The 24,123-nt window shown below is 39.6% G+C and overlaps 1 protein-coding gene across 2 annotated transcripts in view; it reads right to left on the reverse strand.

Moving 5' to 3' along the window:
- Positions 1 to 21,145, reverse strand: part of LOC124551193 (transmembrane protein 120 homolog) — a 61,920-nt gene extending 40,775 nt beyond the window's left edge. Inside the window, exons 1-2 of one of the 2 annotated variants that reach the window (XM_047126186.1) lie at positions 20,957 to 21,145; positions 20,346 to 20,464 (exon numbers count right to left, since the gene is read on the reverse strand). In XM_047126186.1, the coding sequence (XP_046982142.1) occupies positions 20,346 to 20,464; positions 20,957 to 21,028 (191 nt within the window). In that variant the 5' untranslated portion in view covers positions 21,029 to 21,145. Of the gene's footprint in view, positions 1 to 7,161; positions 7,196 to 20,345; positions 20,465 to 20,956 lie in introns of those variants that run through there. The other variant, XM_047126194.1, reaches the window with a different exon arrangement.
- Positions 21,146 to 24,123: the final 2,978 nt, after the last annotated feature.

The following is a 24,123-nucleotide window of genomic DNA, read 5'->3' on the forward strand; positions in this document are numbered from 1 at the left end:
GTGGGCCGAGTACCCCACACTTGCATGGCAGAGAACTGGCAACATTGGTGCATCTTCCAGGCACTGCAACAGACTACCAGTAGTAAGAACTACAGTGACGGTGTACACAATGAAAGATTATCATAACACAAAGTGTTCAAAGTCATAAGTGTTGTAATGCATGTTAATAGTGTTAGCGTGACCATAAGCATGAGAACTTCCTTGGTTGCTATGTTGTATCTACAGATATCGCTTACTCGTGTTAAATGTCAGGAATAAATTTCTTGTTTAAGACCCAACATTTATTGGTGATCCTGACGTATTAGTTGGATAGAACTGGATACAATGTGATTAGTAAGAAACAACAGCGCCACGTGCTGTCACCAAGACTCAACCACGCTGTCTGATTAGTTTAAGCAACTGTGCCGACTACAGCATTTGCATTGGAGTGTGAATGTGTAACAGCCACACCACATATTTCCTATGTGATTTACAAAGAACACTATACTTGACAACGGCAGCACCAACAACCGCAGATGAGGAGCCAATGAGCATAGTAGTAAGCCGCATCGCACTTCCATTCTGGCAACAAAATATGGTGGTTTTGTCCACACAGTTGGAGAGCCAGTTTGTGTTGGCACATTATTGCCAACAAGACCAAATACAGTTGTGTCATCACAGCACGTAACGAAGAGACGGTCACTGAAGCACAAGACCTTTTAGCCACATTATCAGCTACAGAATAGTACAAAGCGCATAAAAATGCACTGATCAACAGTGTGCTGCTGTCAGAAACCAAGAGATCAGAGAAGATACTGCAGACAGAAGAACATGGTAACTGCACACAGTCGCAGTTGCTACATTGTCCTTGAACACTGGTGAATAGTGCAATCAGTGATGACATTGTGAGAAACATTTGGTTGCCGCACCCACTATCAGATATGCAAAAGACACTCACAGTGTGAATGGGAGAATTAGATGCACTTGCGCAGACAGCTGACTGCATTGTTGGACTATATTCATTAGAGTGTCGCGGCCGTCAGCCCACAACCAGACACCACCACCATGGTGACATTTGCATCACTTCAAGCACAGCTACTTAACTTTCTACAGAAGTTGTAGCTTTGCAGGCAAGTACCAGCTGATGATGACACTATCACAGAACAAGGAGTCACAGTCACTTGGCATCAGCTACCAAATTATGCTGGTACCAAGGCTGGTTTGGGACAGAAGGAAGGAAAGAAAGAAAACATGCCATGCAAAATGGTAAAAGGGGGTGGAAAGTCAGTAATGACTGCGAGTGATTCTCTAGATAACAGCCATCAGTGTTTTGTTCCCAAATGATACATGAAACAACCGTTTTTGATGGACACAGGAGCAGATGTGTTGGTTTATCTGGCCACCTGCCTGCCTCACCATAGTCTGACGATTATCATCTGTTTGCTGCCAATGGCTCCATCATTCAAGGCATGTGGATGGGTAACATTAGCCCTCGATCTGGATCTCTGGCATAAATTTGAAGGGCAATTCATAGTTGGCAATGTGGTGCATCTAACACTAGGAGCATATTTCTCATCATTTTATGGGCTGCTCCCAGATCTTTCACACCGCCATCTTTCTGGACATTAAGACCAGCCTAAGCAGCCCGGGTTGATTTCCTCATAATGACTGTGCTGCAGTATGAACAGTAACAAGAGATCTGCCATATATTACACATCTTAGGCCATTTCCAGAAATTAAGGGACAGTCACCCACACTTGCTTTAGTGCAAAATAATACATGGTGTCCATAAAGTCCCTTTATAACTTCAAAATTTTATTACAATGGCAGTTGTTGAAATATTTTAACAAAATTTCTTTTATTGTAATCATTGTTTACTAAAGTTTTTATATATACTAAAATTTTGTGTTTCAGATACTCCATTGATGGAAGGAACCGAACCTCTATAAAATGGCAACTCCTCAAGAGAAGGCACAATATGTGTCTTGGTTTATTGAGACAAAATCGGATGTTCACACTCAACGAAACTTCAGAACGAAGTATGGAAGATATCCACCATCGCGTCCTTCAATCCATTCATGGCACAAAAAATTTATGGAGACAGGGACAGTGTTGGATAAAGGGAGGAGCGGGCGAACAAGAAAATCCGAGGAAAACATTGATCACATTTTAAACGTCTTCACTCGTTCACCTACGAAGTCTATATGCACTGCTGCCAGACAGTTGCAACTACAACGTTCAACTGTGCTTAAGGTCCTCCACAAGAACTTACGGTTGTATGCTTACAAAGTGCAACTGTTACAGACAATGGAGCCAAATGACAAGCCAAAACGGATAGAGTTTGCACTCAACATGTTGGAATGCCTTTCGGAGGATGAAGCATTCCTCAAGTGAGTTTGTTTCAGTGACAAGGCAACTTTTCATTTTTCTCGGACATTAAACAGACACAATGTGAGAATCTGGGGAGCTGAACACCCGCATGTGACTAGGGAGCTCTACCGGGATAGTCCAAAAGTGAACGTGTGGTGTAAGTGAATAGTTGGTGCATTTTTCTTCAACGAGTCAACAATTACTGCACATGTTTACCTAGACCTTCTGAACAAATATGTAGCACCACAATTGATTGACTTACAACCAATTATCATTTTCCAGCAAGATAGTACACCACCACATTGGGGACTGCATGTTCGACGGATCCTCAATGAAACATTTCCAGGCAGATGGATTGGGAGGGATGGGCCAATTCCTTGGCCACCGCATTCGCCAGATATCACTCCCTTGGACTTTTTTTATGGAGGTATGTAAAAGATATCATGTATCCCCCACAGATACGGGACACTGCTGACTTGAAGCAAAGGATTTGTAATGCCATTGCCACCATTGATGACACTATGCTAAAGCGAACATTGCAAGAAATCGAGTACCGTCTAGATGTGCTTCATGCAACTAAAGGTGCTCATATAGAAGTCTATTAAACACTGCCAAAAAACTTTTACAATAAAAGAAATGTTAAAATATTTCAACAACTGCCATTGTAATAAAATTTTGAAGTTATTAAGGGACTTTATGGACACCCTATACAGTGCACCACATACTGACACCACCGGGGTCACCGATTCACGTGCGACCACAAGGTTTGCAATCCAAAAAGTTCGAAGCAACTAAACAAAAGTTTGCCTTCATCCTGCCACAGGGAATCTGCAAACCATGTAGAAGCAGCTGGGATTTGCCATTTAATTTAGTGCCAAAGAAAACTAATGGATGGTACCCCAGCAGCAATTACCGTCAACTTAATAGCCCGACTATACCTAACCAACATCCTGTGTTGCACATCAAGGACTTCACACATAATGTGAATGGTAAATGTGTCATCCCTATCATAGATCTAGTGTGTGTGCATACTACAAAGTATCGGTTGCACCAGAACGCATCACCAAAACGGCTGTGTGTAGACCATTTTTTTTAATTCACCAGGATGTCTTTTGGACTGTCTAATGCTGCATGAAGTTTTCAAATATTTGCGGACAAAGGAAATTTCGATTTTGAATTCTGTCTCATTTGCTTTGACGATGTGTTAATTATGTCCAGTTCAGAGGCAGGACACTGGAAACATTTACACCATCTTTTTGACTGTCTTTGCGCGTACAGCTTGCTCATTAATCTGGGAAAGTGTGTTCTTGGAGCAACAGAGATGTAGTTCCTGGGCCAAACCATTGATCCCATGGAATATGGCCACCACAAGAGAGCGTCCCTGAGGTGCAGTTCCTGGGCCACACCATTAACACCAATGGAATTCAGGCACCACAAGAGATAAATCCGGTGAAAAAAATAGAGTGGACTGACAATGCACTAGCAGCTTTTGCTAAACTGAAATCCTCTATCGCACATGCCACACTGTTGGTACATCCAGTTCCACAAATGCCTCTTACCCTTATGCTCAACACTTCCAAAACACCAGTGGGTGCAGTAGTGCAGCAACAGGTGAATCAGTGCTAGCAGCTGTTGTTATTCTTTAGCCATAATGCTTTCTCTGGCACAACAAAGTTGGTTCACATACAATCGTGAACTATACACTATGCATGCTGCCATTAAAATGTTCTGAAACATGCTTGATGGAGAATAATTCACTGTTGTTACTCACTACAAGCCTCTCACATACATGTTACAACAAAAACCTGACAAGCCTTTGCTGCACCAGCTCCATCAATTAGGTTACATTGGGAAATTCACAACCAACATCACACACATTGACGAGGAAAGCAACGTGCAAGCCAACGCCCTACCTTGCATCCAAGAGCTGATGAGCGCTATGGGTTATGAAGCACTCGCAGCAGCATAACTTTATTCGGAGTTACAAGATTTTAGTACACCCCGTGGCCTATAATTCCATCACAACTACCAACAGCAAAAAACATGAATATACAGTAATGTATGAATTCAAAGGTTTTTGCTTTTGCCACAACTGGTTTCTGTCAACAAGCTGTCACTTCACTACATCAACTGTCACATCAAGGGATCTGCAATACTACCTCATCGATCAAATGAGTTTTTGTGTGGCTGAGTTTGGGCATAGATTTCAAGACTGAGTGCCTCAACACACCACAAAAAAATTACTCTGTACATTTGTACCACATAATGTTCAAAGGCATACATCTCGATATAATAGGATCCCTACAACCAACTGAGGGGTGTACCTACTATACTGCAGTAGTTGATCGATTTACATGCTGGCCAGTGGCTTTCCACACGGCAGATATCACAGTAGTGAGAGTAGTTATCCCCTGTTTCAGCAGCTGGATTGTCCATTTCAGTGTTCCTTTACGTATCACCATGGATCAGGGCAGACAATTCGATTTACCCGTTCAACTCTCTCACCGCACTGTTTGGCAGAAAGGTGATTAGAATCACAGTGTACCACCCAGTGGCAAATGAATGGCTGGTACCACAATATTGGTAACTCAAAGCATTAAAACATCAATTTACAGCAATTTCTGTCCATAAATGCTATCTACTGTTCTATTGGGCATCTGTGCATATATAAAGGAGGATTTAGAAACCATGGTAGCTGACCTGAATTAAGGGCAACAAACTGGCCTACCAGGCAAATTCTTCAGCAGCACTCCAGTGAAGTTGTCATAGCATCTGACGTTGTTATGCTGCGGTCGCACATACAGCAACTGAGTCTGGTAGTAATGAGAGTACAGCAATCTCTTCATCCATTTGTTTTCAGTGAGTTGTCAAAACGCAAGCAGGTTTTTGTATGGCACGGCACTGTGCTTTATCCTTTACAGCCAACTTATGATGGACCCTACAAAGTGCTCCACTGAGGAGACAAGCAGTCTAAGTTAGATGTTGATGGAATCTCTACTACAATTTCAGTTGACAGTTTGAAGGTCATGTACTGCACCACCTCCACCAACTGGAGCAAAACACCCAGACAATCAAACACAGGCATGCCATTCCCACTCCACATCTTAGTGCACGCACATTTCAACCTCTGTCAAGCAACAACTCCGGTGATGTATCAGTGGATAAAACAAACGAAGTTGTTATGCAGCTGGGATGCCACATGCGATTCAATCGACAATTTTTGCTCTTTTTGGAGATGATCAGATTTGGCAACAGCATTGCAGATACTTCAGTAACTCTTCAGTTGCCTCTATGAGTCAATTGCAGCCTGTAATATTCAATTATTCTTAGAGATTAGATCTGAATTATTTAACTTTTCCTTAAAAAAACTTAACTACCATTTCACAAATCATATATTCTTTAATTTTTTTATGGTTGCAGCTGGTTTCTGTTGTAGATCCCCATAATAAGCAACAAAGCATTCAGCAGTTTCCTCATTAGCTGCAACGAGGCACCTGCTACATCTATTTTTAATAATCAACTTTGGTCAGAATAAAGCATTTCACATAATTACTCAAAACTGGGAAAAAAAAAAGACTGGTGTTTGCTTCAGTTTCTGACACAGCCTTTAAGTGGTGTGTCTTCCTCAGTGAGTCTGTGTTAATGTTAAGACTGCTACACTTTCCAGACATCTGGCACCCTTTTAAAATGGTGAAAAATCCAAGGGTTTCACCTGTCATTACAGGTGTCACAACAAAAAAATAACAGTTTTTGCAATTTTTAAGGTCTTTCTCAGCACCTAAAATTAGACATATGGATTATTCGTGCTATTAACCATCACCCACAGAGGAATTACATGTATCAATGTGGTACACCAGATTGTTCTAATTGCAGTACACAATATTCTGTAGAAGTCTGAAAGTTGCATTAGCAAATATACTAAATTTACTGATTCTACCTAGTATCTTGACCACATATTAGCACCAACAAAATTTTAAATAGAACGTTGGCAGTCTACAAAATTCCTGAAGTGCCAAAGACGAGAGGAATAACAGATTCACACCTAACAATGAAGAATGTTTGGGAAATGACATAAAATGAAGTTAATCTCAAAACAAGCAACAATCACTGAAAAACGTGTACAGACTAAGACGAAACTTCATACTTTGAGTGTACATACATTTAATACGAACCTTAATTTTGCAATGAAAAACCACAGTTCAGCTGGTTCATATTTACCCTGCAGGTACAACATACACACTTTGTTATTAAGGACAAAATTAAATTTGGGGCTGAATGTGATCACAATAATTTAAAATACACAGCAAAAAAGAATAATCTATGCTAGAACTTTTCTAATAATGAAATTATAGGTAAACATGTACATTTTATGAGGTAAAATTTGAAACTACAGGTAAGAAACTAATGCTGTTGTACCAAACATGAATCATGTAACTCTCATTCAAGGACTTATTATTGAAATGTTACCCCCTCCTCTGAAATTCTTTCTAGCATCTTTCCACATCTTATTAGCTCTCTGAAAATCTGTTCCAGAGACTACTGCTAATATATTGGTGACACACTTAACTTTTACACCCAATTTATTGTTAAGTAGAAATGACTCCAGACTTCAACTTCTTATTTTTATTTTTTTAAATCACTGTTTAGATATTACAATTGATCCTAGTACCTTTTATTATAGTATTAGTATTTTTGTGTATTTATATTAAAATTAAGAATAAACAAAGTAGAGGAAGCCAGAAATATTTGCTAGAGAATTGGAAACTGATTGTGAAATTGCTTTTTAACTTTTAAATGGAAAGCATCATCTACCTGTGGTCGTCACAGGCATCTTGCATACATCCATGGAATGAAAAAGAAACCTGAAAACAATGATGCTGAGTTAAGCTCCACATCTTCTACTAGGCATAATTGTACTGCATGTCAAAAGACTGTAATCAAAGAAGGTTACCATATTACACCAATAAATGGAATCCCTAACCTGTCAATAATAAAATGATGCTACTTGTGGTCAAGATTATGCAATACTAAGATGACAAAAAATCCTTTGCTTAGTACGATATCAATATACAATTACTGTGTTAATATCTGTCCTACCCAGAACTGATTCTATTTGAGTAAAGATGAAAAAGATTACTTTATCAATATATTAGCCAAGTAGCCATTGGTATCATAAAATCCTTAATATTCACAAACATTTGAGGGTCCTAAGCAATAATTTCCAACAGCTCTACAAAAACATTGTCTTCACTGGAGAAAACATTAAAACCTTGGTGTTATCGTCCTCACAAGGTACCCTAATAATCACCAATAAATCAATTAACACTCAACAAAGAAGTCTCCATCAATCTTGAACAAGTTACAGCTTGACTACTTCCCAATGTCCATAATATTCACCATAACAGTAACATGAAAGTGAAACAACAAAACATTAACTCTAGTGGGAACAGTGTTAGCACCTGAAATAAACAAATGCCATTGTTTCTGTATCAGATCAGTCAATTTCATGGGCAAACTATGAATAAGCTTCCAGAAAACTGTCATCCACTAAATGTCTGGATTTAATATGCATGGAAAAGCTAAGCTCTTTCCTTTCCCTGAGTAAAAATCATCATGAGAGTTATAGAGGTCCAACCTTAAATTTCTTACATATACGACGTATACAGCCACTTTGTGCGGGAGGGTACCTGTGAGGCTGCTTAATCATACCCTACACGGCAATTCTCGATTTCCAATTGTAAAGCAGTGGAGAAAAAGCTGAAACTTACATTATCATGTAAAAACACTACAAAAACCTCGCAGAAAATTATCTGTTGACACTACCTCCTCCAAGTCAGCAATGTTATATCATGAAAGCAACATTCTATATCACTAACAGCCAGTGCTAATAATGTGTTGTGCTGTCAAAATAACTAAGCACTAATGCACTCATCTCCCTGAATTAGTTGATTCAAACATTGACTGTGGCAAAAATTAATCTTATAACTGCATATTCAGTAATCTTTGGTCAACTGGAGAGAACTATTTCCTTCATTGATGAACACTTGTCTTTTTTAATTATTAAGATAAGCTCTGAAGTACCACAGTAAATAAAATATTCCAACAGATAGAAAAATAATGGTGAGTCAGACCCTACAGGGAGGGCAGCACATGCTGATCAGACGAGGTTAATCAAAAACAATACTAACTGCTATACAACAGCAGTTCTTTGCAAGCAGCCAAGTTTTTCACATTCTTTTGCATTATTCAAATAACAAGAGCCTATAAATATCTGAGACTATTTTACAAATTAATTATAGCTCTAAGTTTATTGAATATTTTTTGTGAAACAATGATTTACTTTGCAGTTCCCCCTCTAAAAATGCCTTGTGTATATATCTGTTTCCTGTGACTGATCACCACTGCCTGCAACTAGCAAGTTTCAGTTTAGAATCAAAGCAGTACACTTGCTGTCTTGATATGACAGAAATGTACCAACAAAACAAACTCTGAAAATTTCCATATCTCATGAGGCACAAGAAATGGCAGGACCAACTAGTTTTCAAGAGTTATTAAACTCCAAACAAGGAATACAAAAACTGCATTAAAAAAAACCACACACAATTTTAGCCTCTTTGAATAACACCCTGATAAATGCTGCTGCTGTGACAAGGCAAATTTCGTGTCTGTGCAGTACCTAAGGGATTCAAAGTTCCAGAGGGGGCAGAAGTTAACCCCCATGAATTTAACGAAACTGTTGCAAAGCACACATGTAGTTGTCTGGTTTGTTATTACTGAATATTGTGTATGGAGACATTTTCAGGGGAAGTTGAAAATAACTGTGAATCATTATCGTGGGACATGTTAGACAACTTTCTGCAGCCTTAAATGGAGGAACTCTATAAGAAGAAATGTTTCAACACGGCCCCCTCTTACCCCCATGCTTCTGCATTATTCACATTCTGTTCTTAAACAAATGTATATCTGCACAGTAACATAGTGAGGTCCATCTGGTCATACGATATGGCCCAGTACAACTCTCCTCTCTGGTAATGCTAAAAAGGAAAGATCACACATTCCACTGTACAACAACTTAACAATTGGAGGGCAGAATAAAACAATAATTTGTTATCCTTAAAGAGTGAACAAAAACAGTTTATTGTATGTGTTCTTTAAATGAAGAAGAAAATGAAGATCTAAATTTCATACGATTTTATGAGGGCTGTTCAAAAAGTATCTGATGATATTTTTTTTATTGGCAAAACCAACAATGGTACAGGGTGTGCATACACACTATGTTTGTAAGTATCTGTAGTGTAAATACCTGTTTCCCCCCCTCCACAACTGTGAAAACAATCAGTCGTTGGCTAGCTGTAGATTAATGAACACCTGTAGTTGTCCGATTTTGTGTTGTGCACAAAATGGCAGAAAAAGCTGAACGAAGTTATTGCATCAACTTTTGTTTCAAGCTTGGAGCTTCTCAAGATGAATAATTCAAAAGATTCAGCAACTGTATGAGGTCAAAGCAATGGGTACAAACACTTCAAAGACGGCTGCTCATCAGTCAAGAGTGAAGCATGTTCAGGTAGGCCCTCAACATCTGCAAATAAGGTTGTTATTGATCATGAAAGGATCCTAGTGACACAGGATAGACAAATCATGATCAGAGGACTTACAGACGATGTTAAAATTAGCACTGGATACATTTATTCCATTTTAGTAAACAATTTGGACCTCAGCAAAATTTGAGCCAAAGTTGCTAACAACTGACCAGAAGCAACTTCATTCGGAGATCACAAATCCTTTGAACAGTAATCTCAACTTTATTAACACAGTGACCACTGGTGATGAGTCCCAGGTTTATGGGTACAAACCAGAAACAAAGTTCCAATCATCGCAATGGAAGTATGCGTCATCCCTGAGACCCAAAAAAGCAAAGAAGGTCCACAACAATCTGTCATGGTGACTGCCTTCTATAACTCCAATGCTGTGGTCCATCACGAGCATGACCCAGAATGCACTAATGTCAATAAGGAGTTCTACCACGAGGTTCTGCATCACCTTCAGGAAGTAAACGGCCAGAGTTGGGAGCAGCGAGCAGCTGGCACCTTCCATCACAATAACACATCTGCTCATTGTTCTCAATTAATTCGGAGGGCTGAATACAACGTGGCTGAGGTTTGCCAGCCCCTTTATTCCCCTGATTTAGCACTGAGTGACTTCTGGCTTGACCCTAAACTAAATAAGACTTAAAAGTACCATATTTCAAAACAGGAAAGACATTGTGTAGAAGTCGATGGAGCAGTGATGGTTCCGGCAGCAGCACCAGCAGCAATGGTGAACAAGATGTGTAGAACCTGAAGGGTAGTACTTTGGAGGTGACTCATGTCAAACAACTGCATCTGAATAATGACCGATTTTGTAAATAAACGTGATACTTCTTGGACCGCCATCGTATTGGCATTCAGAATATGATGGTCACTTCTCCAACCAAATGTGCTAACTGTTTCTTCCTCAATCTGCAATTTTCATTATACTACCAGGGCTTGCAGTCTGCCAATAGTTCCAAAACATTTAATGTACAGCGAATACTGAAACATGGTAGGTGGATTTGTGCTCTAGTTCAATTTTGCCTTGAGCTCCAAAACCAATGACAACTCTTTACTTCTTTCAGATGCACCTCCAACTGCATTCCATTTCAATTTAAAGCTTTTCTGCCTTTTGGTGTGGTAAGAAGCATCTAGACAATGTTTAATTGAGTGCATGCAAAGTAAATATGAGGATGGAGGAACAGAAAACTTAACTACCAAAGAACATATCAAGAAACACACAAAATATGAATTTCCCAGAGTAAGAATCCAATACACATTACTCGATATTTTCTTTTCTTTTGTAAGTTACATACTAATGTGTATTGTACATATATGTTAAAAGTTTAATTTACTTTCATACAGTAAATGTTGAAGTTTAATTTACTTTCATAGTCTTTCTGGTAAATACTGATCAAATACCAACCCATTAATGTTTCCACTGATCGAAACTAACTTGACCTGAATATATTTACAAGGATTATTTAAAGTTACAACAGACTTCTGTGTAGAGGTTACAGGAAGAAATTTTTGTTTCGTTTTGTTTGCTTTAGGGTGCAAAAACAACTAAGGTCATACCAAGTAGTAAAATAACTCAAAAGCGACTATAATTAAGCACATCCAGAGGAAGGAAAGTGAGCGATGGACAAGGACTTCCTCGTGGAGAAAGGTCCACAAAATACGCTGTAGAGACAGTGGAGGTCCCAAACTAAAGATTAAATTTCCTTCGCCACATTGCTATGACGGATAAAAAGTAAAACACGATTGACAGCCAGCGCATCGTTCTCTAAAACAGCCAATAACTCAGACAGCAAACATTCATGAGAATGTAAATAGTTAGCAAAAGGGCATTCGGCCAGGAAATGGCAAACCATCAAAGGTTGATGACAATGAGCACAAAGTGGTGGGGGATCACCACTTAACAAATGACAATAGCTAAAACGACAATGCCCAATATGCAACCAAGCTAAAATGATCTCCTTGCAGCGAGAGAGCTGAGATGATGTTGGCCAAGCCACTGGGAGAAGTTTAATTCCCCAGAACTTGTTCCCGCAAAGAGAAGATCAGGGGTTATGTCAAAATGATACCAGCTGCCAACACACGGAGATCATCCAAAGGGATGGAAGAGCTAGCGGACCAAGGTAGGACTGCAGCCTTGGCAGCAGTGTAAGCAGCCTCATTTCCCTTCTGACCAACATGACCAGGAACCAACATGAACTTCACAGTTGTTGCACTAAGAGATGGACTGTGTACAGCGCGCACCCAAGCTCTGAAAGGCACAGAGATAATTGGGGCATAAGACACAATTAAAAAGCCTATGTTGCCGAATGTACTGGTGGCCTGATAGAGAACAAAGGACTCAGTTGTAAATATTGAGCAGTGTACAGGAAGCCAACACCAAAAATGTTCAGAGCCAACAACAAAGTACTATTGCTAAGTTCCATGCGAATGTTGAGAAACTTAAAACAATGATCAAATCCATAGTAGTTTCCTTAGGAAGCAATTGAAGTCCAAAATTAACAAGGCCGCTGCATGAAGCCAAGTTGGTGCAGGATTAACACCCATCGGAAATGTGGCAAGTAGTGAGAAGTTAAGCTGCCAGAGCAATAGCTGAAAGTTAACTTCAGGAGGTAACAGAGAAGAAGGAAACGCCCCATACTGGCAGTCAAGGGGGTCATTGATAAACGAGGCATAGAATGGGTGGCTGGGCATGGCAGACATACGGCATGCATAGACGCTGAGGAGAACATCATGCTAGTACAACAGCTTTAGTTTGGCAGCTTCAGCACAGAGACTTGTAACCAGGCTACTGTAGAAAGCACCAGTGGTCTAAGGGATTCCATAATGGTGGATTGTATTAAGGCAGCGTAAAATGGCCAGATGTGCAGATGCATAAATAAAACACCCATAGTCAAATTTCAAAAAGACAAGGGTTCGGTACAAATGGAGGAAGGTGGTCTGATCTGCTTCCCAGGAAGAACCCCTTAGAAAATCTATGATATTGAGACACCGGATACAGTGTGTGGCCAGGTAATACACGTCAGAGGATCAAGAAAGTTTTCTGTAACTCATGAGCCTCAGGAATTTCATAGTTTCTGTGAACTGAAGAGCAAGAGGCCCAAGATGTAAAAATGGTGGAAGAAACCGATTGCACTTCAGAAATTCATACAAACTGTTTGTCATTGAAAATGTGAAGCCACTGTTGGTACTCCACGAGTGAAGGTGATCGAGACAATGCCGAAGATGCCACTCGAGGAGACAAGTCCATGGAGAACTACAAAAGAGCGCAAAGTCATCGACAAAAAGTGTCGGAGATGCCTGGCAGGAGACATGCCAAATAGGGTTAACGGCTGTGGTTGGTTACGAAGATTGTGGGTATCGTATTTATTTTTCTCAGAGAGAGAGAGAGAATGGAATAAAGAAATGGAGGTTAACATGAATTCTCTGAAGAAAAATAAAATGTGAGAATTAAGAAAACTAAAACAATTAAAGCGATTGAAAATCTATTGGTTTTTGCTACAAAATTAAATGCAAATAACAAAATGGTTCAATATAAGGCTCAAATGGTGGCATAAGGGTTTACTCTATGATTTGGAGCAGATTATGCTGACATTTAGCCTTGTCACAAGATTTGAGATGGGGAAAGCCCTGTTGAGTGTTGTGGTAGAACTTGAGTGATGTATACGGCAATTTGATGTGAGGACAGCATTTATGAAGGGTATTTTGAAGGAGGAAATTCAGAGAGTAGTCATGATGGTATAGGACATGTACGTAAATTGCTGAAGGGAGTGTACAGATTAAAGATTCAAAATGCTGGTATGAATGTCTAGCTAAGTTTCTCAGTGAACTGAATTGATGAGACAGCTGTTCAGATCCGTGTATGTTCTGTAGTGAAAGCCTTGCTCTACAGTTTTATACTGATGGTGGATTGACTGTGTACTCCTGACAAAACAAATTTATTGAACAGTACAACAAATATTTTCAGATCTCTGTAGAAAATGCAGATTACTGCTTGGGCTTAAAATCATGAAATCTGACAATTGTCTTCAAATAAATATTCGCATAAGTGAAATGAATTTTAGGGAAATACGATATGATACCCCCCACGAACCATGGACCTTGCCGTTCGTGGGGAGGCTTGTGTGCCTCAACGACACAGATAGCCGTACCGTAGGTGCAACCACAACGGAGGGGTATCCGCTGAGAGGCCAGACAAACGTGTGGTTCCTGAAGAGGGGCAGCAGCCTTTTCAGTAGTTGCAGGGACAACAGTCTGGATGATTGACTGATGTGGCCCTGTAACAATAACCAAAACGGCCTTGCAGTTGTGGTACTGCAAATGGCTGAAAGCAAGGGGAAACTACAGCCATAATTTTTCCCGAGGGCATGCAGATTTACTGTATGATTAAATGATGATGGCGTCCTCTTGGGTAAAATATTCTGTAGGTAAAATAGTCCCCCATTCGGATCTCCGGGCGGGGACTACTCAAGAGGACGTCGTTATCAGGAGAAAGAAAACTGGCATTCTACGGATCGGAGCGTGGAATGTCAGATCCCTTAATCAGGCAGGAAGGTTAGAAAATTTAAAAAGGGAAATGGATAGGTTAAAGTTAGATATAGTGGGAATTAGTGAAGTTCGGTGGCAGGAGGAACAAGACTTTTGGTCAGGTGAATACAGAGTTATAAACACAAAATCAAATAGGGGTAATGCAGGAGTTGGTTTAATAATGAATAAAAAAATAGGAGTGCGAGTAAGCTACTACAAACAGCATACTGAACGCATTATTGTGGCCTAGATAGACACAAAGCCCATGCCTACTACAGTAGTACAAGTTTATATGTCAACTAGCTCAGCAGATGATGAAGAGATTGATGAAGTGTATGATGAGATAAAAGAAATTATTCAGATAGTGAAGGGAGACGAAAATTTAATAGTCATGGGTGACTGGAACTCTATAGTAGGAAAAGGAAGAGAAGGAAACAATAGGTGAATATGGAATGGGAGTAAGGAATGAAAAAGGAAGCCGCCTGGTAGAATTTTACGCAGAGCGTAACAATCAGAGCTAACACTTGGTTCAAGAATTATGAAAGAAGGTTGAATACACGGAAAAAGCCTGGAGTTACTGGAAGGTTTCAGATAAGATTATATAATGGTGAGGCAGAAATTCAGGCACCAGGTTCTAAATTGTAAGACATTTCCAGGGGTAGATGTGAACTCTGACCACAATCTATTGGTTATGAACCGCAGATTAAAACTGAAGAAACTGCAAAAAAAGGTGGGATTTGAAGAGATGGGGCCTGGATAAACTGAAAGCACCAGAGGTTGTAGAGAGCTTCAGGGAGAGCGTTAGGGAACGACTGACAAGAATGGGGGAAAGAAATACAGCAGAAGAAGAATGGGTAGCTTTGAGAGACGAAATAGTGAAGGTACCAGAGGATCAAGTAGGTAAAAAGACGAGGGCTAATACAAATCCTTGGGTAACAGAAGAGATATTGAATTTAATTGATGAAAGCAGAAAATATAAAAATGCAGTAAATGAAGCATGCAAAAAGGAATAAAACGTCTCAAAAATGAGATCAACAGGAAGAGCAAAATGGCTAAGCAGGGATGGCTAGAGGACAAATGTAAGGATGCAGATGCGCATATCACTAGGGGTAATATAGATACTGCTTACAGGAAAATTAAAGAGACCTTTGGAGAAAAGAGAACCACTTGTATGAATATCAAGAGCTCAGATGGAAACCCAGTTCTAAGCAAAGAAGGGAAAGCAGAAAGGTGGAAGGAGTATATAGAGGGTCTATACAAGGGCGATATACTTGAGGACAATATTATGGAAATGGAAGAGGATGTAGATGAAGATGAAATGGGAGATACGATACTGCGTGAAGAGAGTGACAGAGCACTAAAAGACCTAAGTCAAAACAAGGCCCCAGGAGTAGACAACATTCCATTAGAACTACTGACAGCCTTGGGAGAGCCAGGCCTAACAAAACTCTACCATCTAGTAAGCAAGATGTATGCGACTGGCGAAATACCCTCAGACTTCAAGAAGAATATAATAATTCCACTACCAAAGAGAGCAGGCGTTGACAGATGTGAAAATTACCGAACTATCAGTTTAATAAGCCATGGCTGCAAAATACTAACATGACTTCTTTACAGACGAATGGAAAAACTGGTAGAAGCCGACCTCGGGAAAGATCAGTTTGCATTCCGTAAAAATGTTGCAACACTTTAAGCGTCTCATTTCCTAATCTAATTCCCACAGCGTCACCCGGTTTAATTAGACTACATTCTATTATCCTCGTTTTGCTTTTGTTGATGTTCATCTCCTTTCAACACACTGTTCATTCTGTTCAGCTGCTCTTCCAGGTCCTTTGCTAGCTGACAATTACAATGTCAGCGGCAAACCTCAAAGTTTTTATTTCTTCTCCATGGACTTTAATTCCTGCTTCGAATTTTTGTTTTAGTTTCCTTTACTGCTTGCTCAATATAGATTGAATAACATTGGGGATAGGCTACAACACTGTCTCACTCCCTTCCCAACCACTGCTTCCCTTTCATGCCCCTCGACTCATAACTGCCATCTGGTTTCTGTACAAATTGTATATTACCCGTTTTTCCCTAGAGCTTACCTTCATTGTTCTCAGAATCTGTAACATCTTGTACCACTTTACTATATCTAACACTTTTTCCAGGTCGACAAATCTTATGAAAATGTCTTTATTTTTCTTTAGTCTTTCAACCACAACATCAGAATTACCCCTCTGGTGCCTTTACCTTTCCTAAAGTCAAACTGAATGTCCTCTAACACAGCCTCAATTTTCTTTTCCATTCTTCTGTATATTATTCTTGTCAGCAACTTTGATGCATGAGCTGTTAAGCTGATTGTGTGATGATTTTCGCACTTGTCAGCTCTCAGAGTCTTTGGAATTGCATGGATGACACTTTTTCAAAAGTTAGATGGTATGTCCCCAGACTATACATTCTATACACCAATGGGTCAATGTGTTGACAGTTTTCCCAATGATTTTCGAAATTCTGATGGAATGTTATCTATCCCTTCTGCCTTAATTGATCTTCAGTCTTCCTAAGCTCTCTTAAATCCTGATTCTAATACTGAGTCCCCTATCTCTTCAAAACTGCCGTTTCTTCTTCTATCATCTGATAAATCACCCCCCTCATAGAGGCCTTCAATGTACTCTTTCCACCTATCCCCTCTTTCCTCTGCATTTAACAACGAAATTCCTGTTCCACTCTTAATATTACCATTCTCGCTTTTCGTGTCACCGAAGGACGTTTTGACTTTTCCGTATGCTGAGTCAGTCCTTCCAACAACCATTTCTTTTTTTATTTCGTCACATTTTTCATGCATTTCCCTGAACATTTTTGTACTTCCTTCTTTTATTGATCAATTGAAGTATTTCTTCTGTTACCAATGGTTTCTTCGGAGTTACCTTCTTTGTATCTATGTTTTTCTGTCCGACTTCTGTGATTGTCCTTTTAAGAGATGTCCATTCCTCTTCGACTGTACTGCCTACTGAGCTGCTCCTGACATATCTATAGCCTTAGAAAACTTCAAGCATGCCTCATTATACCTTACTGCTTCTGTGTCCCACTTCTTTGCATACTGATTCTTCCCGACTAATCTCTTTAACTTCAGCCTACTGTTCACCAAGTTTGTATCTGCTCCTGGGTATGCCTCATAGTCCAGTATCCTATTTCGGAATCTCTGTCTGACCATGATGTAATCTAACTGAAATCTTCCCGTATCATCTGGTCTCTTCCAAGTGCACTGCCTCCTCTTGTGATTCTTGAACAGAGTATTTGCTATTACTAGTTGAAATTTATTACAGAACTCAATTACTCTTTTCTCTCTCTCATTCATTGTCCCAAGCCCATATTCTCCTGTAACTGTTTCTTATACTCCTTTCTCTACAACTGCATTCCAGTCCCCCATGAGTATTAGATTTTCCATCTCCTTTTATGTTCTGTATTACCCTTTCAATATCCTCATATGCTTACTTTCTCTCTCATCTTCATCATGGGACACTGGCACGTATACCTGCACTATCATTGTTGGTGTTGGTTTGCTGTCGATTCTGACAAGAACAACCCTATCACTGAACTGTTCACTGTAACACACTCTCTGCCTTACCTTGCTACTCATAACGAATCCTACAACAATTATACCATTTTCTGCTGCTGTTGATATTAACCTGTACTCATCTGACCAGAAATCCTCGTCTTCTTTCCATTTAACTTCACTGACCCCTATTATATCTACATTGAGCCTTTGCACTTCCCTTTTCAGATTTTCTAGCTTCCCTGTCACATTAAAGTTTCTGACATGCCATACCCCAACTTGTAGAATGTTATCCCATTGATGATTATTGACTCTTTTACTCATGGTTACCTCCCCCTTTGCAGTCCCCTCCCAGAGATCCATATGGGGCACTATCCAGGAATCTTTTGCCAATTGAGAGATCACCACCACACTTTTTCAGTTACAGACAATATGTCCTGTGCGTACACATTGTGTGTCTTTAATGCAGAGGTTTCCATTACCTTCTGCATCCTCATGCCGTTGATCATTGCTTATTCTTCCACCTTTAGAGGCATTCTTCCATCCCAAGGACAAGAGTGTGCCCTGAACCCTCTGACAAAGCCATTAGCAGAATGAGGGTACGTTTTATGCCGGAAGTCTTTGGCTGCCAAATGCTGATTATAATCAAAATTTAAGTGGTGGATGGTTTTGAACCCGGGACCAAGGACATGTAGACCTTTAATCAAAGACGCTATCCCTAGACCATGGGACCAACACCTAACATACCCAATCATGGAAATTTTATTTACATTTCTAGACAACGCTTCAGTGCTAAGCAACTGTGGCTTTCACGCAGTATGAAGGTATGCCTTTTGTGCCTTGTCTCTGCCAGCTATCAGTGCTCTTCTTTTAGCATATGGGGTACAGTACTGCAACTATGTCATGGGTATCACTATATCTTAAGATGCAGCTGTGGCAGAACCCCTGTATGTGCCACACCAAACTCATTAGAAATTTAGCAAAACAGAATAAGTTTCAAATAATTATAAAAAGGGTATGTGATAACATAAAGACTCGTCTATTAAACTGATTACATATATATGCCGGTCCTAGTTACCACATTTCATGCAAAAGCTGAACAAGTGTCCACTCCCACTGTACTCCAGTACAGATACCTATACAAAAAAGGAAAGAACACTCAACTACAGATGAAAGCTGCAACATGTATGCAACTTAAGATCATTTTTAAAATGAAATGATTCAGTTAAATTGTTTTCCGATAGTTTCAATTTTATTTTGTAAGAAACTGCGCTGCTTCTTAGCCACCCCTTGCACAAAAATAAACTGAGTTGGTTGATTACTTACATATCTGATTTACGGTGTGATCAATCTGCTGCTTTCTATTTTTATATAGTATCTTATTGGCCCGAGATCACATCTTTCACAGTTTCCCCACTGTTAGACAAAATTAAGCACATGCATTCTCACTTCCATGACATACCAAGTTCACCACTTAACATTCTTTAGTTTCTTTCATCCCTTTGCATTAAATATCTCATTATAAAATTATAGTGGGAACTGCTCTCATTTATAAGTATTTACGACAGCTCACTGCTATCTCAAACGTCTCTATCAGAATAGGACCTTATTACTTCTTATACGTGAACTCTTTGTGTAGTAAATCTTTCATTTTTAAAAAGTTTTGATATTATGCCACATTCCTTCAGTACTCATAAGATTGTAATGTTAGTCTTGTTTACCGTTTATCAAAGCCAGCACAGACATCAGATCACCCATCTCTTCCTGTTCATTCGTGATAGATTCACTATATCTCATTCAATGTTATTTAACTGTATGAACTCCACTAAATTATCTTCTGCTTCTACAGTCCTCAAATTTATCATCCAAACTAAGTAGTAGCAGATGCAGCTATGTTTCTAGGGTTATGGCCTGCTATGTTCTCAGAGTACTAGTCCTACGTCATGAGAAAGTATTTTGCATATATATCTTTACATTAATCTTTGAAAGCCTGTTGTACAATAAATACTTCAAAATTATATTTGATCTGTTTATGAGCTCTTGGAAAAATAATTTATTCACAATTCTTGAAGCATTCCTACCCGACAATTACAGAAACAACCACAGAGCCCTATGATTGTCCAAAGCCCCCATCAATTAATCATGTCTCTCAGACTGGCAGTATTCCATTTCTGTAAGCTACTAATATAAAACATTACTGAGTTCAGTACGGTTTCATACTCACTACAGAATTTAAAGGCACACATAACAGATTTGGCTCTTGCTCATTTCCTGACAAACATGCATTACATGAAAACTTTTAACAATTTCATATAGTGTACACGTTCATTGCAGATCCTTACCTCTTTAGAGAGCGATTAATGATGTTCATTCGGTATCGCTGGTGATTTATTTCTTTCACACATTTTGCCTGCAGGTCTGAAACCTCATCCAACTTTTTAAGATACTCTCGATTAAGTTCCTAGAAAAAGAATCTGTAGTAATTTCATTATGTACTAGACAGTAATAAACACTACTACAACTACAGCTTAAACTATTTTAGCTTTATTAATCCCAGTTGTTGTTTAATCAACCATGTTTACCGTTGGTGTGACTACAACTACAAAAAGTCGAGTATTTAATTTGAAACGAATCGCTAGCGACTGTGTTTCTCTAGAACAGTTGTTGGATTGCTGTACAAATGAAAGAATATCAGCAAAAATTCAATGATGTAAGCATAAAACAGCTTAGCAGAGCTTACAATCAAAGTCTAAAAAGTAAAGCCACAAGACTCTGACTTGACACCACGAAAATTCGTTGCTTCATAAAACAAATCGTGATGGGTTGACATACATTAATCGGGCGCTAACACTAAGAAATATTTTATGCAGTGTCTTGCCTTGGATAACTGCACATTAACGATACATCCAAACAGCCACTGAATAACTGGAACGGAACAAAGTACACAACTTACCTCCAGTACTTTAAAATCGGAACCCAAATCATTAAAATCCTGTAAACACGACGGAATGTCAGAAAATTCCATTGTTAAAATGTAACGCAGCCCACATTCACAACATCAAAACTAATCTTCTCTTTCGACAGTAGTGTCACTCATGTACTTCAAGCAGTACGAAAATATTGAAAACGTGTAGTGCCAACTGTTGAAAGTTGCTCCTGACCGATAAGCACACAACAAAACGTGACGGTTGGATGTCGCTCGGCGATTAAGAATTTCACATTTTCTGGTCAACCTCGTAAGGCTTGTCCTTAATATCACCCTTTTCTACTTGGTACCATCAGATTCCCAAAAAAATTGACTGTAATTCTACGTAAAAGCCTCACAATTCCCTTTTGCCGAAGATTCGAACACAAAATAGAAACTACGTAACGACAGATAGCAACAGTCACATACCGCCAAATTCAAGCTGCGAAGTTCTGCTGTAGGGACCGTCATAATTATGTAGTATAATATAATTTCATTATCTCCAAAATCAGTTCGCACTGCTCATTTACTAGTCGCCCATCTGGAGAAACAAGAGAGTTTGAAATACCATTGTAGAAAACATTTTACATGTTGTATAAAAGCAAAACTGCCCTTAAGCTATCGGATCGTCAGGGAAATGTATTCCCCGTGTTTTCCAGAACTCGTGTACCAATGACCAAGGTAACTGAAACAGCATACCACAATTTTTTTCTTATCTGCCCATACAGGAAAAACTATGGGGAAATCAGTATACTGTGGTGAAATTAAGATACCTGCAGTGTCGGTTTCTAGGATGCCAAATAGAGGCACTATTCGCATGTATGATGTGCAAGATGGTCTGTTTTTTTTTTTTTTTAAAAAAAAGCTGAAAACAGTATGTGACAACATTTTATGCTCTCCGTAATTTGTTCATTTTACAACTCTTTTCCCTTGAGGAGATCACGTCTCACGCTCAAGGTACTTGGAAATGATAGAGTAGATGACTATAATACCGCTTCTTGTGTACATAATATTCTACAAAATCATGATAAGAGCTACCACTGTAATCATAAGTTTAAAATTTCACGCTTTTACAGCACAGATACATAAGAAACGAAGATGTGCCTTTTTGTTATGGTATAATTTGGTATCAACTAAGAGTGCTTAATATCTCAATGTACCCGATTCTCCTCATTCTCTGTCCGCCTGCTAAGCTAAGTAGCAACATGCTTGCCTTCCATGCAGTGGGCCCGGGTTCGATTACTGGCCGGGTTGGAGATCTTCGTCCACTTGTGGACTGGCTGTTGTGTTGTGCTCCTCATCGGCATGCAAGTCGCCCAATGTGGCGTCGACTGAAATAAGACTTGTACTTAGCGGCCGAACCCAAATGGAGCCTTCCAGCCAACAATGCCATACAATCACTTCATTTCATTTTTCCTCATTCCCTAAATCACACTACCTTCTGGTGAGCTAAGTAAATCAAAGTTTCATAGTATCATCAAATTCTTTCTTCGTCACACCTTTTCCTATCTTACGATGCGCAGGGATCTCCCTAGGAGAAGAACTCCACCAACTCTGAGGTAGCAAAGCAGAACCCCAAAGAGTAAAAATACCACGGTAGAAAATATAGTGTACTGTCACAGCCTTAGCAGGAACTGTTAGGTGTCTTAGGGTCTACCATGTTTGTTTTCTCATTACACAAAGACTGGGTCATTGCTGTTGTATGTATATGGACCATTTTAATGCAACTGTTTATTTGACACATTAATGGTGAACTGCTGTTGCTGCTGCTGATGCAGAGAGATATACTGCAGGTGAAAGGAGGAACACTAATTTTCGTAGGAAACCACAGCTTATGTCTACATTTGTATGCTGCAAACACAATAATTGGAGTCATGAACGATGGCTTGTTCTGCGCAACTACGTCACGCATTCTCCTAGAGCCAATGAGTAATGTTCAGACAGCTCTTCTGTGAATGCCGTAGCCAGTGTGAACATTAAACGTGATCGTAGCGAGTTGTTTAATAAATCATTGATGCATTTGTTGCGAATTGTCATCTTTGGTGGCGGTGGTAAGCGACAAATTGTGCATAAGCAAGCATGAGACATGATTTGCAGCTTACACGATTTCTTCAAACGCAGAGTGCTTGTATGTGAGAACTGAAACTGTCGCTTGGAATCGGCACCAATGCAATCTTCTACTGCCTTGATCTGCAAGAACCGTTATCGTTCGTGAATCGGACTGTGCGTCAGATGGTAGTGTACCACATATTAGGATTTCTTCCCATTCAGTTCACACATGGAGCACAGGAAGAGTGACTGCTTGTATACCTCTGAGCTTGTGGTAATTAGTCCAACCTTGCATTGGTGGTTCCTTTGTAACCAATAGATTGGTGTTAGTAGAATAATCACAGTCTCCTCCCTTTATACTGGTTCTCAAAACTTAGTAAGAAGGCTTTCATTAGATATTTGCATCAACCGTCTGCCAGATCGGTTTTTACAGCAATTCAATGACACTTTCTCATGACTCTAACGCCATTTGTGCAGCCCTTCTGTGTACATGTTTAATATTCGTTGTTGGAACTACAATTATGAGGCAACACATTATAACCACTGTGAGACAAACATGCCTGGGGTCACTGTGGGCACATAACGCAGTAAGAAAAGTTTAAGGGGTGTTCAATAAGTAATGATACACACTTTTTTTCTGAAGGCATGTTTGTTTCACATGGGATTCCAATACTCCATATTATTCTCCACTCTTTCGGATATAAACCCTATTTTTCAACAGTCTCCTTTCAGTGTGACGGCCTTACACCACATTACTGTGAGGACCTGTATGCCCACCTGGCACCACTATACTGCTTGATGTCTGAGTTAATACTTTGCTGCACCGGTAAACTCGCCATCATCCAACTACTGCTTCCCAAAGAGCGAATCCTTCATTGAGCCAAACAGATGGAATTTGGAAGGTAGATCTGAGTTGTAGGGTCAATGGGGAGAGCAGTCCAATGAAGTTTTCTGAATTCCTCTCAGATGCACAGACTTGTGCGATACCTTGCATTGTCATGGACAAAGAGAAGTTCATTTGCATTTTGGTGTCGATGAACACTCTGAAGTCGATTCTTCCTTTTCCTGAGGGTAGCACAATACACTTCTGAGTTGATCATTGCACC

The sequence above is a fragment of the Schistocerca americana genome, chromosome 1 (genome assembly GCF_021461395.2).
Source record: "Schistocerca americana isolate TAMUIC-IGC-003095 chromosome 1, iqSchAmer2.1, whole genome shotgun sequence".
In the NCBI taxonomy this organism is placed as follows: Eukaryota; Metazoa; Arthropoda; class Insecta; order Orthoptera; family Acrididae; genus Schistocerca; species Schistocerca americana.